Genomic DNA, 17,985 nt, shown 5'->3' on the forward strand with positions numbered 1-17,985 from the left:
TTGAAGCCACCACATCAAGTTAATTAGATTGCTTTTTAAAAGAAATATTCTACAATATGCATAGAGGCTAGATAGAATGCCTATATAATAGCTTTATAAAGTTATCTCTATAAAAACACATAATTTAGAGTATTATGTGCACTTTTGGACAGGCAGTTCTAAAAAAAAAATTGAGCTTCAGAATGTATTTTGAGTAATTTAATTGGATGTTACCAGAGAAAGTGTAAGCTCAAACCAAATCTTGAAGCAATTTTACCTCACTACCAGGCAATACCTTGCAGGAAACTCACACATAATGCTGATGGAATTCACCAGGCCAGGCAGCATCTATGGAAAACAGTGAACAGTCAATGTTTTGGGCCAAGACCCTTCATCATTCATGACGAAGGGTCTCAGCCTGAAACATCAACTGTTTACTCTTTTCCACAGATGCTGCCTGGCCTGCTGAGTTCCTCCAGCATTTTGTGTGCGTTGCTTGGGTTTCTAGCATCTGCAGATTTTCTCTTATTTGAGTATCTTTCAAGAGGATATTTATAAACCTATTCAGAATAAATAAAGGTTGAGAGGTGGTTGTTAGCAGCAAATGGAATTTACTCTCCTATAGATCTACTATCAAAAAGTAGAGAGGGTAGGATTGAGAGAATATAATTAAAACATTAAATACAAGAAATATGGTATAGAGGTTAAAAGACTATGTACTACACGTGGCTGCTGTATTCCAGAGTTAGAAAGAAAAGCTGCCTCAGCTTTCAAGGGTTACGTTTGCTAGGCAGATAGAAGTAAAGTATATGAATGATTTGAGTTTGTAAATATGGAGGGTAAATACTGATCAAGAGTAATGTCAGTACCTTGAAACTGCTATTTTATTCTGATTACCAAAATCTTAAAAATGCCAGATAATGCCAGGCTACTAGGTTTTCCAGGCTTTTAGATGTTATTCTTATTAATGCCTAAATGCACTTTCATTTCACTTTGTTTTTACATGTTATATCGTGGTACAATTAATTTTATGATGAACCTGAAGAGTTTAAATATAACAGTAAATATGCAGTACTCTGGATCCCAGCACCAGCCGCAAACGTACCCACATTCCTGATCCCTGGTGTTGCACGCTACAGTGCTGGCCACTCAACCAGCTACAGTCTGAACGCTGGCCCTGCATCTGACCATCTGTTCTGGCTGTGCACCCCACTTGCACTGTGAATTCCCTGGCTTAAATTCTGGACTAATGAGTGAGCCAGATGCCTGACCTTTAGAATTTCTGCTGAATTATTAAAGTTTTACTGATTGTGAACAGCTCGAATTGGAAGGACATTCTTGCTATTGAGGGAGTGCAGCATAGGTTCACGAGGTTGATTCCCGGGATAGCGGGGCTGTCATATGTTGGAAGACTGGAACGACTGGGCTTGTATACACTGGAATTTAGGAGGACGAGAGGGGATTTGATTGAAACATAAAAGATTATTAAGGGACTGGACATGCTAGAGGCAGGAAACATGTTCCCGATGTTAAGGGAGTCCAGAACTAGAGGCCACAATTTAAGAATAAGGAGTAGGCCATTTAGAACTGAGTTCAGGAAACACTTTTTCACCCAGAGAGTTGTGGATCTGTGGAATGCTCAGCCTCAGAAGGCAGTGGAGGCCAGTTCTCTGGATGCTTTCAAGAAAGAGTTAGATAGAACTCTTAAAGATAACGGAGTCAAGGGATATGGGGAGAAGGCAGGTAAGGGGTACTGATTGTGGATGATCAGCCATGATCACATTGAATGACGGTGCTGACTCGAAGGGCTGAATGGCCTACTCCTGCACCTATTGTCTATTGTTTATTGAACTGCTTTCAATCAGGGAAAATGACAGCAGTATTGGACTAGTAGTGCGTTATGGCGATTACAGGATTCTGTAGGCATATATTACCTTTTTGTTGTATTTTAAAGTCTTACTACCTTTCAGTATAAATATGCCAGTTAATATGCTTTCATACTTCTGCCAGTTCTAGCTTTATTTATTTAGTTTGAGCAGATAAGACTTTTTACTTTTGTCCAACCTATCTCCCCAGCTGAAGTGAGTCATCTCTATGTAGTATCAGGAAGGCATGGGATTTGATTTGAGAAATATATAAATTAGTCCATACCATGTCGAAGTATGGCATAGCGGCTACATTTTTCAGTTATTGATGCTGTTATCCCATATGTGGACGTAAAGGAGAATGATTCTGGCTGAGCTCTTCCTTCGGTTGTGATAGTTGTTAATGTAAGCAAATTTCACTGTGCATTAAGTGGCCACTTCATTAGATACCTCCTGTATAAGGTGGTCATCTGTTGCTGTGGCCCATTCACTTCAACGTTCGGCATGTTGTGCGCTAGAGATGCTCTTCTGCACATCACTGTTACAACACGTGGTTCTTTGATTTACTGTCGCCATCCAGTTAGCTTGAACCAGTCTGGCCATTGTCCTCGTTGTTTCTCATTAACAAGGCGTTTTTGTCCACAGAATTGCTGCTCACTGGATATTTTTGTTTATCACACCATTCTTTCTAAGCTCTAGAGACTGTTGCATGTGAAAATCCCAGGAGATCTGCCTTTTCCGAGATACTCAAATCAGTCTGGCAGTAACAATCAATCCACGGTCAAAGTCACTTAGATCACATTTCTCCTCCATTCTGATGTTTTGTCTGAATAACAACTAAACCTCTTGACCACGTCTATGCTTTTATGCATTGAGTTGCTGCTGCCACACTATGAGTTGATTAGATATTTGTATTAATGAGCAGGCATACTGGTGCAACTAATAAAATAGCTACTGAGTAGATGTATCAATGTACATGTGATGAATCTGAAGCTAAATACTGTTTTCAGCTTGTGCACTTTGCTGTAAAAAGCAGCTAGTTTCCAGCAGATGTTGTTGAATGTCATGGATTGGACTTGAAAAATAATTTCACAATTAAGCACAGTTAGTCTTCATCTTCATGGATCAGTTTCATTTAAGAATTTCCATTGACGGAGCCTTAAATAAAAAGCCTTAAATAAGTTGTTACCTAAATATCAAGCCAGATTTAACTGTTCTCCGCAACATTCTTACATACTGTTCTGGAAATTAATATTGGACGTAAGTGGGAATTAATGTTTCCTTGTAAGTTTCTGTGGGAATTTATTTTCATGAAAAGACCTTCATTTGTTTCTTCCTTCAATTATAAGTATAAAATGTAAAAAATGTGCATTGTAGTATTGAATTGATGTAAAATCACAATGGCTTCTTTGACAATCATGTACAATACTGAGAATAATGATATGCATGTTTAATAAAAAGTGATGTCACTCTCTGATGAGGAAAAACTTCTTCACACAGAGAGTGGTGAATCTGTGGAATTCTCTGCCACAGGAAACAGTTGAGGCTGGTTCATTGGCTATATTTAAGAGGAAGTTAGATATGGCCCTTGTGGCTAAAGGGATCGGGGGTATGGAGAGAAAGCAGGTACAGGGTTCTGAGTTGGATGATCAGCCATGATCATACTGAATGGCGGTGCAGGCTCGAAGGGCTGAATGGCTTACTCCTGCACCTATTTTCTATGTTTCTATGTTACTGAGCACAAATGATTGAGGATATCTAATCCCAGCGACTTGTGCAGAAATGTGTTTAGGAATTAAAAATGGGGTAGTAATGGAAAATTACAGGTTCTGTTGCTGTTTTAATGTGTGTGTTGTTTTAATATATGGAACAATTGGCTTGTTCTCTGAAATTTGACAATTTCCTACTCTTTGGCCAATTCAGAATATTTTCACCAATCACCTTTCCAGCTCTTAGCTTCATCCCACCCCCTCCGGTCTTCTCCTATCATTTCACATTTCCCCCTCCCCCCACTACTTTCAAATCTCTTACTGTCTTTCCTTTAGGTTAGTCCTGACAAAGGGCCTCGGCCTGAAACGTCGACAGCACTTCTCCCGATAGATGCTGCCTGGCCTGCTGTGTTCCACTAGCATTTTGTGTGTGTTGTTGTTTGAATTTCCAGCATCTGCAGATTTCCTCGTGTTTGCTCAGAATAATTTTATTACTGAGAGACCAGAAAGAATAGACTAGGAAGTGGATCTAGACGTTATTGTACTAGATGTCATAGAACTGTCAGCTGTGTTGTTATTGACTTATATACTGCGATACAATGGAAAAGATTTTTCATCCAGGTAGATCATAAGAGCATTGAGGTATTGCAAAGGAAAAAGAAATACAGAATGTAGAATATAATGTTACAGTTAAAGGGAAAGTGCAGTACATAAAAACAGAAATGTTGTGCTGACCATGTAACCTACTCTAGGATCTGCCTAGAATTTCCCTACTGCATCGCCCTCTATTTTTCTAAGCTTCATGTACCTAAAAGACCATATTGTATCTGCCTCTACCACCTTCACTGGCAGTGCATTCCATGCACCCACCGCTCTCTGTGTGAAAAACATGCCTCTGACATCCCCCTTGTACCTACCTTCAAGCACCTTAAGACTATGCCCCCTCATGTGAGCCATTTCAGCCCTGGGAAAAAGCCTCTGGCTATCCACATCATCAATGTCTCTCGTCATCTTATATACCTCTTTTAGGTTACCACTCATCCCGTCGCTCCAAGGAGAAAAAGCCAAGTTCACTCAACCTATTCTCATAAGGCATGCTCTCCAATCCAGGTAACATCTTTGTAAATCTCCTCTGCACTCTCTATAGTATCCACATCCTTCCTGTAATGAGGTGACCAGAAATGAACACAGTAGTCCAAGTGGGGTCTAACCAAGGTCTCGTATAGCTGTAAGATTACCTCATGGTTCTTGAACTCAATCCCACGGTTGATGAAGTACAAACACACCATACACCTTCTTAACAACCTGTGTAGCAGCTTTGAGTGTCCTATGGACATAGACCCCAAGATCTCTCTGATCCTCCACACTGCCAAGAGTCTTAACATTGATATTATATTCTTTCTTCAAGTTTAACCTACTGAAGTGAACCACTTCACACTCATCTGGGTTGAACACCATCTGCCACTTCTCAGTCCAATTCTGCATACTATCAACGTCATGCTTTAAACTCTGACAACCCTCCAGACTATCCACAACACCTACAACTTTTGTGTCATCAGCAAACTTATTAACCCACCCTTCTACTTCCTCATCCAGGTCATTTATAAAAATCACAAAGAGGAGGGGTCCCAGAACAGATCCCTGTGAACACCAGTAGTCATTGTCCTCTATGCAGAATATGAACTATCTGCAACCACCCTTTGTCTTTTGTGGTCAAGCCAATTCTGGATCCACAGACCAAGGTCTCCTTGGACCCCATGCCTTATTACTTTCTCAATGAGCCTGACAAGGGGAACCCTATCAAATGCCTTACTGAAAGCCATATACACTACGTCCACTGCTCTACCTTCATCAAAATGTTTTGTACTTCATTAAAGTCAGGTTTGTAAGGCATGACCTGCCCTTGACAAAGCAACGATGACTATCCCTAATCAGATTATGTCTCTCCAAATGCTCATGAATCTTTCCTCTCAGGATCTTCTCCACTAACTTGACCACTACTGAAGTAATACTCACTGGTCTATAATTTCCTGGGTTATCTCTACTCTTCTTGAACAAGGGAACAACACTTGCTACCTTCCAATCCTCTCGTACTTCTGTCCCTATTGATGATGCAAAGATCATCGCCAGAGGCTCAGCAAACACCTCCCTCGCTTCCCACAGTAGCCTGGGGTATAACTCGTCTGGTCCCAGTGACTTATCTAACTTAATACCTTTCAAAAGCTCCAACACATTATCTTTCTTAATGTCTATACATTCAAGTGTTTCAGGCTGCTGTAACTCATCCCCACAATTGCCAAGGCTCTTTTCACTGATAAATACTGAAGCAAAGTAATCATTAAGTATTCCACTGTCTCACACAGCTCATCTTCTTGCTCTTCACATTCTTGTAGAATGCCTTGTGGTGTTCCTTAATCCTGCTTACCAAGGCCTTCTCATGGCCCATTCCAGCTCTCCTAATTTCGTTCTTGAGTTCCTTCTTGGCACCCTTGTAATTTTCTAGAGTTCTAACAGTATCTAGTTTCTTGAACCTTTCAAAAGCTCTTCTTCTTAACTAGATTTTCTAATCCTTTCTAAATCATGGTTCTTTTACCCTACTACCATCCTTTCCCTGCCTCAATGGAACATATTTATGCTCAAGACGTACAAAAAGGCTGGATGAACTCAGCAGGTCAGGCAGCATCTGTTGAAGGAAGCAGTCAACGTTTCGGGCCGAGACCCTTCGTCAGGACTAAAGAAGGAGGGGGCAGGGGCCCTATAAAGAAGGTGGGGGTAGGGTGGAATGTGCCAGGTGAAAAACCAATCAGAGGAAAGATCAAGAGGTGGGGGAGGGGATAGGCAGGAGAGGTGAAGAAGGAATCTAAGGGGAAAGCACTATGGGTAGTAGAAGAAGGCAGAGTCATGAGAGGTGATAGGCAGCTAGAAGAGGAGACAGAGCAAAAGTGGGATGGGAGAAGGGAGAGGGAGGGAATTACCGAAAGTTGGAGAATTCGATGTTCATACCAAGAGGCTGGAAACTACCCAGACGGTATATGAGATGTTGTTCCTCCAACCGAAATTTGGCCTCATCATGGCAGTAGAGGAGGCCATGTATGGACATAACCTATTAATACTGATGTTCCACGGACATTTGCCACATTTCTGCTGTTCATTTCCTTGAGGACATCTGCACCCAATTTATGTTCCCAAGTTCCTGCCTAATAGCATCATATTTCTTCCTACCCCAATTAGATGTTTTCCCAAATTGTCTGGTCCTATCCCTCTCCAGTGCTATGGTAAAGGAGATAGAGTTGTGATCACTATCTCCAAAATGCTCTCCCACTGAGAGATCTAACACTTGACCAGGTTTATTTCCCAATGCCAGATCAAGTACAGCATCTTCTCTAGTTGGCTTATCTACAAACGTTTGTACATATGGCGTCAAGAAACCTTCCTGAACACACCTAACAAACTCTACCCCATCTAAACCCCTTGCACTAAGGCGATGCCAGTCAATATTAGGAAAGTTAAAATCCCCCATCACAACAACCCTATTATTATTGCACCATTCCAGAATCTGCCTCCTATCTGCTCCTCGATGTCTCTGTTGCTATTGGGGGGTTGATTAAAAAAAACACCCAGTAGAGTTATAGAGCCTGTTTCCTGTTTCTGACTTCCACCCACAATGACTTAGTAGCCAATTCCTCCATGACTTCCTCCTTTTCTGCAGCCGTGATACTATCCTGATTACAGACAGACAAATTTGGGTCAAGGGCCATGATGAGGTAGATTGAGATATCAAGTTTCATTTTCATCATATAGGAGGTCCATTTAAGCTGTCCTTGAGCTTGGTGATATGTGTTTTCAAGCTTTGGTATCTTCTGCCCAGTGGAATAGGAGAGAAAGGAGGAGAAAGTGTCTAGTTTTTGTTATAAACTGGGCTTCTTGGGGTACAAGCCTGGAGAAGTGAGTACCTAAGGAGTTTAGCATTTTCAGAGGTGGTAAATAGCGAGGCCTGAATGAACATAGACCAAGTCATTAAAAGAAGTAAGAGAGGAAAGTTCAGAAGTTCCAACATAACTTTCCAGTCCTCCCTGGCCACAGAAGCGGTGTCACAGAATTACTAACATTCTATAGTTAAGTTAGAAAGGCAGAAATAATAAACTAAATAAGTCTGAGCCGTTAAGTTTTAACTATAGTAATGGTGTAAAGGGAGGTGGGGTGAAAATGGATCTCTACCATCGAGGTGTAAGACACTCCCTCCCTTGACTAGCCTGCAGGTCACCTTTGGGCAAGATTATAGCACTTGCTTAGCACCCTCCCCCCACAAGATCAGAGTCACTTGAAGCCATAGGAGATGGTGATGGATGGTCATATGAGCAGCTGGTGCATATCACAAGCTTGGTTATGTGACCACTGATGCTGGGCAGACAATCTCTGAGAGTATCAATAATGTCTGGGATCACATCTTATAAAGACGCTGCCCAGAAGAAGGCAATGGCAAACCACATTTGTCAAAAATTTTTCCAAGAACAATCATGGGCATGAGACTATGATCACCTATGTCATATGACATGGCACGTAATGATGATGATGAATGGTGTAAATTATTGGGATCAATTCTGAGAGACATTATAAACAACACAAACTGTGGACAGTTCAGTCCTGGTGAAAGGTCTCAGCCCAAAATGTCAACTCTTTCTTCTTCTCCATAGATGCTTACTGACCTGTTGAGTTTCTTCAGCAGTTTTTGTGTGTGTTAAAACTAATTTAGAAAGGAATAATCGATATAGGAAAGGTCATATCTGAATAGTTTTTTTAAGGAAGTCTCAAGGAGGTATGATAAGACAGTACATTTGAGGTAGTTTATCTGAATTTTAGTCAGACTTTTAACAAATTCCTGCAGGGTAGGCAGATCAAGATGAGAAGGTCATTTAAATTCTCAGGAGAGTGATAAATAGGGGTCAAAGGTTGAATTGTTGGAATCAATTGTTAAAGAATGAGGTTATGGAGTACTTGGAGACACAGAACAATATGGGACGAAGTCAGTATGATTTCCTTGAGAGTATATCTTGCCTGACAAACCTGTTGGAATTCTTTGAGGAGATTACAAGTAGGATAGATAAGGGGATGTGGTGGATGTTGTATATTTGGACTTTCAGAAGGCCTTTGACAAGGAGCCACACGTGAAGCTGCTTACCAAGTTAAGAGCCCATGGTATTACACGAAAATTACTGGCATGATTAGAGCACTGGCTGCTTACTGCTTCCTAAGAAGCAGTAAGTGGGTATAAAAGGACCCTTTTCTGGTTGGCTGCCAGTTACTAGTGGTGTTCTGCAGGAGGTTGGTGTTGGGGCTGCTTTTTTTAATGCTGTCCCAACAGTGATTTAGATGATGACGTAGATGGCTTTGTTGCCAAGGTTGCAGATGATACGAAGATTGGTGGAGGGGCAGGTATTGTTGAGGAGACAGAAAATCTGCAGAAGGACTTAGATTAGGAGAATGGGCAAGAAAGAGGCAAATGAAATACAATGTTGGAAAATGCATGGTCATGCACTTTGGTAGAAGAAATAAATGTGCAGATTATTTTCTAAATGGGGAGAAAATCCAACAATCTGAGATGCAAAGAAACTTGGGAGTCCTTGCGCAGGACACTCTAAAGGTTAACTTGCAGGTTGAGTTGGTGGTGAGAAAGGCAAATGCAATGTTAGCATTACTTTCAAGAGGTCTAGAAATCAAGAGCAGGGTTGTGATGCTGAGGCTTTATAAGGCACTGGTGAGGCCTCACCTTGAGTATTGTGAACAGTTTTGTGCTCCTCATCTAAGAAAAAATCTGCTGGTGTGATGTGCTACACACAGCGCTGAAATAACGACACGCAGTCGATAAGTTGTTTCAAGACTAGTTTATTCAAACTTCGCTGCGCTGGCATTTAATCCCTAGCGCCCACCCTCTCTGGATGGAAAATGATATCAGAGGTGCATTACCAAAGTCTCCTCACGCGCGCTGGCTATTTATGAGCTGGTTTGCCTGTGCCGAAAGTGGGTCGCCATATAACCCTGCCCCCCCCCCGAACCGGCGATACACCCCCCAATGTCCACAGTCTGGATCAGCCTCTGTTTGGGAGGTCTGCCTCTGCGCCGTGGTGCCTGAACCTCGACTGGCTGCGCCAAGTCCACATGGGCTGGTTTGAGTCGGTCCACCGTGAAGACCTCCTCTCTCCCCCCAATGTCCAGAACGTACGTGGACCCGTTGTTGTTGATCACCTTGAACTGCCCCTTGTACGGCCGCTGTAGCGGTGCCCAGTGTCCGCCCCTTCGTACAAACACAAACTTACAGTTCTGCAGGTCTTTGGGTACATGGGTCTGGGTCTGGGTCTGTCCGTGCTGTGAAGTTGGTACAGGGGCCAGGTTGCTGAGCCTTTCGCGTAGCCTGTCCAGGACTGCTGCGGGTTCTTCCTCTTGCCCCCTTGGGGCTGGTATGAACTCTCCCGGGACGGCCAGGGGTGAGCTGTACACCAACTCGGCCGACGAGGCGTGCAGATCCTCTTTGGGCGCTGTACAAATTCCAAGCAGAACCCAGGGAAGCTCGTCCACCCAGTTAGGTCCTCTCAGGCGGTCCACGAGAGCCGACTTCAAGTGACGGTGGAAGCGTTCCACCAGTCCGTTCGACTGTGGGTGGTAGGCAGTTGTGTGGTGTAGCTACGTTCCCAACAGGCTGGCCGCAGCCGACCACAGACTGGAGGTGAACTGAGCACCTCTGTCAGAGGTAATGTGGGCCGGTACCCCGAAGTGTGCTACCCAGGTTGCAATCAGTGCTCGGGCACAGGAATCGGCAGATGTTTCAATGAGCAGGACCGCCTCTGGCCACCTCATGAACTGGTCTACCATAGTTAGGAGGTACCGTGCTCCTTGGGACACTGGTAAGGGGCCCTCGATATCCACATGAATGTGGTCGAATCTCCGGTGGGTGGGTTCGAACTGCTGCGGAGGGGCTTTAGTGTGCCGCTGCACCTTGGCTGTTTGGCACTGCGCGCACGTTCTGGCCCATTCACTGACCTGCTTGCGAAGTCCAGGTCACGCGAAGTTGCTGGAGACCAGCTGGACGGTTGTCCTGATAGATGGGTGTGCCAAACCGTGTATGGAGTCGAAAACTTGCCGCCTCCAGGCTGCCGGGACGATGGGGCGAGGTTGGCTGGTAGCCACGTCGCACAGGAGTGTCCTATCACCTGGGCCTACGAGAAAGTCCTGCAGCTCCAAACCCGAGACTGCAGTCCTGTAGCTGGGCATTTCGTCGTCTGCCTGCTGCACCTCCGCCAGTGCTGCATAGTCCACCCCCAGGGACAGGGACAGCTGGTCTGGAGAGTGTGTCCGCTATGACGTTGTCCTTTCCCGAGACATGCTGGATGTCCGTCGTGTACTTGGAGATGTAGGACAGATGTCGCTGCTGATGAGCCGACCGGGGATTGGACACCTTCGTGAACGCGAAGTTCAACGGTTTGAGGTCCGTGAATGCGGTGCCTTCTAAGAAGTACCTGAAATGCTGGATTGCCAGATACAGTGCAAGCAGCTCCCGGTCAAAAGCACTGTACTTGAGTTCAGGTGGTCGTAGGTGCTTGCTGAAGAACGCCAGGGGTTGCCAGCGCTCCTCGATAAGCTGCTCCAGCGCCCCACGGACTGCTATGTTGGATGTGTCCACAGTGAGGGCGGTCGGAACGTCCGTTCTGGGGTGCACCAGCATCGCGGCATCTGCCAAGGCTTCCTTGGCTTTAACGAAAGCGGCCGCGGCCTCCACGTCCCAAGTAATGTCCTTGCCTTTACTCAACATCAGGGTGTACAAAGAGCGTGTGATATGGGCTGCTGAGGGGAGGAAATGGTGGTAGAAGTTCACCATACCAACGAACACCTGCAGGCGTTTGACTGTGTTGGGCCGGGCAAAGTGGCATATCGTGTCTACCTTGGTGGGCAGAGGTGTTGCCACGTCTTTGGTAATCCTTTGGCCCAGGAAGTCGATGGTATCGAGACCGAACTGGCATTTGGCTTGGTTGATCGTGAGGCCGAAATCACTCCGGCGAGAGTAGAGCTGGCGGAGGTGGGACAGATGCTCCTGAAGACAACTGCTGGCTGTAAGGATGTTGTCCAAATAGATGAACGCAAAATCCAGGTCGCGTTCCACCGCATCCATTAGCTGCTGGAATGTCTGTGTGGCATTCTTCAGGCTGAACAGCATTCAGAGGAACTCGAACAGGCTGAACGGGGTGATGAGTGCTGTTTTGGGGATGTCTTCAGGGTGCACCGGGATTTGATGGTATCCCTGGATGAGATCTACTTTGGAAAAGATTCTTGCCCCGTGCAGGTTTGCTGCAAAGTCCTGTATGTGCGGCACATGGTAGAGGTCTGGAGTGGTAGCCTCGTTCAGTCTGCGGTAGTCGCTGCATGGTCTTCAACCCCCGACTGCTTTGGGCACCATATGCAGGGGGGAGGCCCATGGGCTGTTGGACCTCCATACGATCCCCAATCCTCTTGAAGTCCTCCTTCGCCAGGCGGAGCTTTTCCGGGGGGAGCCTTCGTGCGCGGGCGTGGAGGGGTCATCCCTGGGTTGGAATGTGGTACTGTACCCTGTGTCTGGGCATGGCTGCCATGAACTGCGGTGCCAGAATTGATGGAAAGTCTGCCAGGATTCTGGTGAATTTGTTGTCCAACAGCATGTTGGAGTCCAGGTGTGGGGCCGGCAACTTGGCTTCACCCAGAGAGAACGTCTGGAAAGTCTCGGCATGTACCAGTCTTTTCCCTTGCAAGTCGACCAGCAGGCTGTGAGCTCGCAAGAAGTCCGCCCTCAGGAGTGGTTGGGCCACCGCAGCCGGTGTGAAGTCCCACGTGAACTGGCTGGCACTAAACTGTAGCTGCACTGTACGGGTGCTGTAGGTCTGTATCGTGCTGCCGTTTGCGGCCCTCAGGGTGGGTCCTGGCTTCCTGTTGCGGGTGTCGTACCCCATCAGCGGCAAGACGCTGATCTCTGCTCCAGTGTCGACCAAGAAGTGGCGTCCCGACTGTTTGTCCCAGACGTACAAGAGGCTGTCCTGGTGGCCAGCCGCCATAGTCATTAGCGGCAGCTGGCCCTGGCCCTTGCAGGGCGGGTGACAATGGTGGGCTTTTGTGCCCCACCGCTGGTGGTAGAAACACCACTGTTCACCTGGTCTGGTCTGCTGTTGGGCACGTGGCCTGGTAATCTGACTGACGGACGCCAACGCTCTCCCTCTTGGCTTTCCACAGCACGTCTGCCCAGGCCGCCACTTTCAGGGGGTCGCTGAAACCTGCGACGGCTAGCAGCAGATGTATGTCCTCGGGCAGTCACTCTAGGAATGCTTGCTCGAACATGAGGCAGGGCTTGTGTCCATCAGCCAGGGACAGCATCTCGTTCATCAATGCTGCTGGCAGTCTGTCTCCCAAACCGTCCAGGTGAAGCAGGCGGGCACCTCGCTCACGCCGTGAGAGGCCAAAGGTCCCAATGAGCAGTGCTTTGAATGCTTCATATTTGCCTTCTTCTGGGGGTGACTGTATGAAATTTGCAACCCAGGCGGCCGTCTCCTGGTCAAGGGTGCTCACCATGTGGTAGTAACGCGTGGAATCAGAGGATATCTGCCGAATCTGGAACTGGGCTTCTGCTTGGCTAAACCACACGGGTGGTTGCAGTGTCCAGAAAGTTGGCAGTTTTAGCGAAACTGTGTGAACAAATGAAGAGTCAGTCATCTTTGGTCCAAATCCCGTTTGGACCGTCGGGGTTAGCAATGTAGCAACGTGCTCCACACAGCACTGAAATAACGACACGTAGTCGGTAGGTCATTTTAAGACTAGTTTATTCAAACTTCGCAGCGCTGGCATTTAATCCCTAGCACCCGCCCTGTCCGGGCGGAAAATTACGTCAGAGGTGCATTACCAAAGTCTCCCCCTGCGCGCTGGCTATTTGTGAGCCGGTTCACCTGCGCAGAAAGTGGATTGCCACACTGGCATTGGAAAGGGTTCAGAGGAGGTTCACAAGGATGATTCCAGGAATGAAAGTGATATCATATGAGGAGTGCCTCCCATCCCACGATCCTCTCCCTTCCTGAGCTCTGTATTCCTTTTGCCAATCACCTTTCCAGCTCTTAGCTTCATCCCACCCCCTCCGGCCTTCTATCATTTTGTATTTCCCCCTCCCCCTCCTACTTTCAAATCTCTCACTATCTTTTCTTTCAGTTAGTCCTGACGAGTGGTCTCGGCCCAAAACGTCGACAGTGCTTCTTCCTATAGATTCTGCTTGGCCTGCTGTGTTCCACCAGCATTTTGTGTGTGTTGCTTGAATTTCCAGCATCTGCAGATTTCCGCACGCTTACATTATTAGAGAAGTATTTCTTTACCACCTTGGGATAAATATATGCACAGTCCAGAAATCAGTCATGTAACCAGCATTGTATAGTGTACAAAGTGACTAAGCATAGGTTCCCTTTGATATTTTTCTTAGGTACTTTTGGCAATTTCTTGACTGGTATTAAAAGTTAGCTAAAGTTCCATTTCAAACACAGTGGAAAAACTATCCCTTTTAAATTGTCGGAATGTAATTCAATTTGAAAGTGGCTATGAAGGATGCTTTATTGAAAGGCATGGCAATTGCAAAGTTAGTTGTGTAGACTTCTTTTTCTGGAACATCTGACTTTTAACTGTAGCTGATATCATTGTTAAACTGTGAGGAGGGGGAAGAATCATGAGCTGTATTGGATAGGGTGAGCTGGGGGACAGTGTGCAGGATTGAAAGAATAACTGCATCTTCTTGTGTTTTTCATGTCTGCAACATTTCTGAGAGGACGTACTTTTTGCAAAATTCCCTGTATAATCACATATAACGATATGGGTCGGTTGAGTGCCTCACTAGTGGTGTTTGTGTACCCTCAGGTAGAAAGCAGCTCAGTTTAACATCTATCAAAAGAAATGAGTTGTACTACACACCCAGCACTGCTATAATATGTCACTTTCCATGTAAGAATTCACATTCTGATGGCGAGCTTGACACTTATGACGTTTTATACAAGCACAAAATTCAAAATGACAAGGTGAATGTGCCTACTGGCCTTACTGCACTTGATGTCCCGTCTAGATTAGTGCTAATACAATTTGACAGCTTGGAGTGAGTATTAAAACCGTAATATGTCCTAATGCGGCCACCTGTTTGAAACTGCTGAAATTTCCACTTTCTGATTGGCTTCTGTAATTATTAACCTTGTGAATACCCCCATATAGAAGAAACCAAATTATTCTCTGATTGATATGAATTTCACTGTTCTTTAAAAAGTCCTGCAAAGTTCTGTATATCCACTTGAAGATTCTAGTGCAATATTAGTGAACCCATCTCATCACTCTCATCACCTTCCACAATAAAGTTTTCTCCTGGTGGTGCTCTGAATATACATGGGTCTACTTTGTTATTCCTCCCCATTGATGATACCTGACTTGCCAGCACTTTATGCATGATCAAGTCAAGTCTTGATGCACAAGGTTTCCAGCATCTGCAGAATCTTTTGCGTTTAATGAACTACTTTTTAATTGTATGCAAAAATCTTCCACTGCTGGTATTTATTGAGTATGGTTAACTGTTATTGAAAGGCAGTTGACGGGATAAGCTTTTTATTGGTTAGGTAGCAGAATTGTTAATTTCAAGGAGAAACATCACAGCTCTGGTGACCTGGGTTTAATCCAGACTTCTGGTTCCAATTTGTGGAGTTTGTTGGTTTTCCTTTTGCCACATGGAGTTCTGCTTGGTGTCCCAGTTTCTTCCTGCATCCCAAGGATATGTGATTTGTGGTTCAAGGTTCAATTGATTACTGTAAGTTGGCTCTAGGACACAAGTAAGTGGTAGAATCTGAGGGAGTTGATAGCATTGTCAGGAGAATAAAATATAAACAGGTGCTTAGTGTCGGTAATGTGGCTGACTATTAAAACTCCAGAGATTTAAACGCACATCTAGCAGTGCAATTCCAGGGACTGTTGTCCTTATGCCTTTTACCTGACCCCTCAAACTGAAACTTTGAATGCCATTTCAAGGGAATATAAAAATCTCACGGCACTATTTAAAGAAGAGCAGGGATGTTCTTCCTGTATTTATCACTTAATCTGTCTTAATGATGTGTGGTTATCCAGCATTTATTTAAAGATATAGCACTGAACAGGCCCTTCTGGACCAACGAGCCACATCACCCAACAATCCACCTATTTATCACTAGCCTAATCACAGGACAATTTACCAGTTAACCTACTAACTGGTACGTCTTTAAACTGTGGGGCGAGAAAACTAGAGCACCCAGAGGAAACCCATGTGGTCATGGGGAAAACGTACAAAACTCCTTAAAGATGGCACTGGAATTGAACTCCGAACACCCTGAACTGTAATAGTGTTGTGCTAATGGCTAAGCTACCATTATACTTGCCATTACCAATACATCTTTAGACAGTGGGCAGAAACCCTGTGGGTCACAGGGAGAACATACAAGCTCCTTACAGGCAGCACTGGAACACAACTTCAGAATGTCTCGAGCTGTAATAGTGTCGTGTTAACTGCTAAACTATGCCATTATTCTAATATTATGTGGAAATTGGCTGCTGGATTTCCTATCACTGCAGCAATCAATACAGTTTGGTAGTTTATCATTTAGATGCTTCAATGTTGTGAAATATACTATCAATGCAAATTCCTTATAATTCCTCATTTCAATAACCAGAATTTGAAAGCATTGCTAGTTTGGCATTGCTGGCCACCATTTTCAGTAACCCTCTTAAATTTTTTAACTAGGTGGTTTGTGGATCAAAATACCTTGTGAGAAGGGAATCTGCGCGTGATCATGTTGACTTGCTGGTTTCTTCACGCTACTGGCCACCTGTATATGTTGTTGACATGGCTCCACAAGTTGCATTAAATGCAGATGTGCGGTATCCAGAAATCACAGGGCAAATGTGGGAAAATAAGCAAGGCTGTTTCTCAGATCCATTGGAACCTCCAAAGGTTTGTACTATGTCTACCTATTACAATAACCAGAATTTGAAAGCATTGTCTGTGCATAGTTTTTTTAAACTCCTTGCACATTCCAAAACAGATTAGAACACAGGAATATAACTTACATTCCATGATTCTTAATTCAAACTTATTGTATAATTCTTATGGTATGATTTTGCCTTCAGCTTGTTTTGCTATGTATTTCTACACCTTGAAATTTTTCTAAGTCCTCCTTTTCATCTCTGCTTTTGAGCTCTGTAGAACCCCTTCACCTTACCCTTAGCTGTTGAGGGGTAGCAGGCCCTATAATGTTTTCACCAAACCCATTGCACCTTCCTCTCTATTAACCTTCTTGAAGCACATCTCTCTGATATGGCATTAACACATCTGCTTGCATTTTGAAAGAGAGGCTGCCGATTCAAATGTTAGCCCGAAGACTTGTTTGCAAAGGCGGAAGTGGCACATTTGGTAACTTAATTGGTGGCATGTTGGCTTGCAGACTGCAGCTATTCTTCTACAAACATTCATTGGCTGTATAGCTCAGGACATACCAAAGATGAAAAGCAACATATAAATGTAGGGTACTTTTATTTCCACTCGTGTTACCAATGATTACCTTTATTATCTTCTCCTTATTAAAGCAAAATCTAAAGGAGTCCTTTTCCCCTTTTATTTGAGCCAGATACTTTCACATATATATATAATAGCCAAATACATAATGTTACTGCTTTTGGAGAATGGTTAACAAGCAATCTTACTGGAACTCATTGCTGAATATGTTATTACTTGTGTACAATTCTATTTCCAGTATGTTTCCTGTCCAGAGCTACTCGATCAACATTATACCATGGACATGTCTCTGTCAGAAAACAGCATCCAGCATCCTATAACCAGGTCCAGTGTCCATAGGATTGTATGCAATGATGCAGATGAGAACACAGAAAAGAATGTGATGACAAGACATCACTCTATTGGCCTTTGCGATGAACTTAAGCCATATAATGATATCCTCAAAACTATTCCAAGCAGTAAAGTGAATAATGTTCGACAAAAATCAATTACTTTTGAAAATGCAACTTACTACTATTTATACAATCGCTTGGTTGACTTCCTCACCAGCAGAGACATTGTAAACCAACAAATTAGTGAAGTCTTGCAAAGTTGCCAGCCTGGAGAGGTGGTGATTCGAGATAGTTTGTACAGACTTGGAATAGCACACCTTAACACGGAGAGCGAGACTGAAGAGCTGGCTTAACATGTTTATTGAAAATAGTTAAGGCAAATGATTTGACAAGTAATGTATTTATTCGGTACTCTATTTAATTAAAATATTATGTGTTTGTGATATCTTATCCTCTTTCTGTAAACTTTTGGCTCATGGCAATAGATAGCTTTGATCTAGGTTCTTCATCAGATACCATAAATGACTCGTCAT

The 17,985-nt window shown here is 44.3% G+C and overlaps 1 protein-coding gene across 3 annotated transcripts in view; it reads left to right on the forward strand.

The window, feature by feature from the left end:
- Positions 1–17,895, forward strand: part of hmgxb3 (HMG box domain containing 3) — a 94,113-nt gene extending 76,218 nt beyond the window's left edge. For all 3 annotated transcript variants that reach the window (XM_059990513.1, XM_059990515.1, XM_059990514.1), the window contains exons 21-22: positions 16,350–16,559; positions 17,359–17,895. In XM_059990513.1, coding sequence (XP_059846496.1) covers positions 16,350–16,559; positions 17,359–17,805 — 657 coding nt within the window. In that variant the 3' untranslated portion in view covers positions 17,806–17,895. The remainder of the gene's footprint in view (positions 1–16,349; positions 16,560–17,358) is intronic.
- The last annotated feature ends 90 nt before the right edge of the window (positions 17,896–17,985 follow it).

The sequence above is a fragment of the Hypanus sabinus genome, chromosome 15 (assembly GCF_030144855.1).
Source record: "Hypanus sabinus isolate sHypSab1 chromosome 15, sHypSab1.hap1, whole genome shotgun sequence".
NCBI lineage: Eukaryota > Metazoa > Chordata > Chondrichthyes > Myliobatiformes > Dasyatidae > Hypanus > Hypanus sabinus.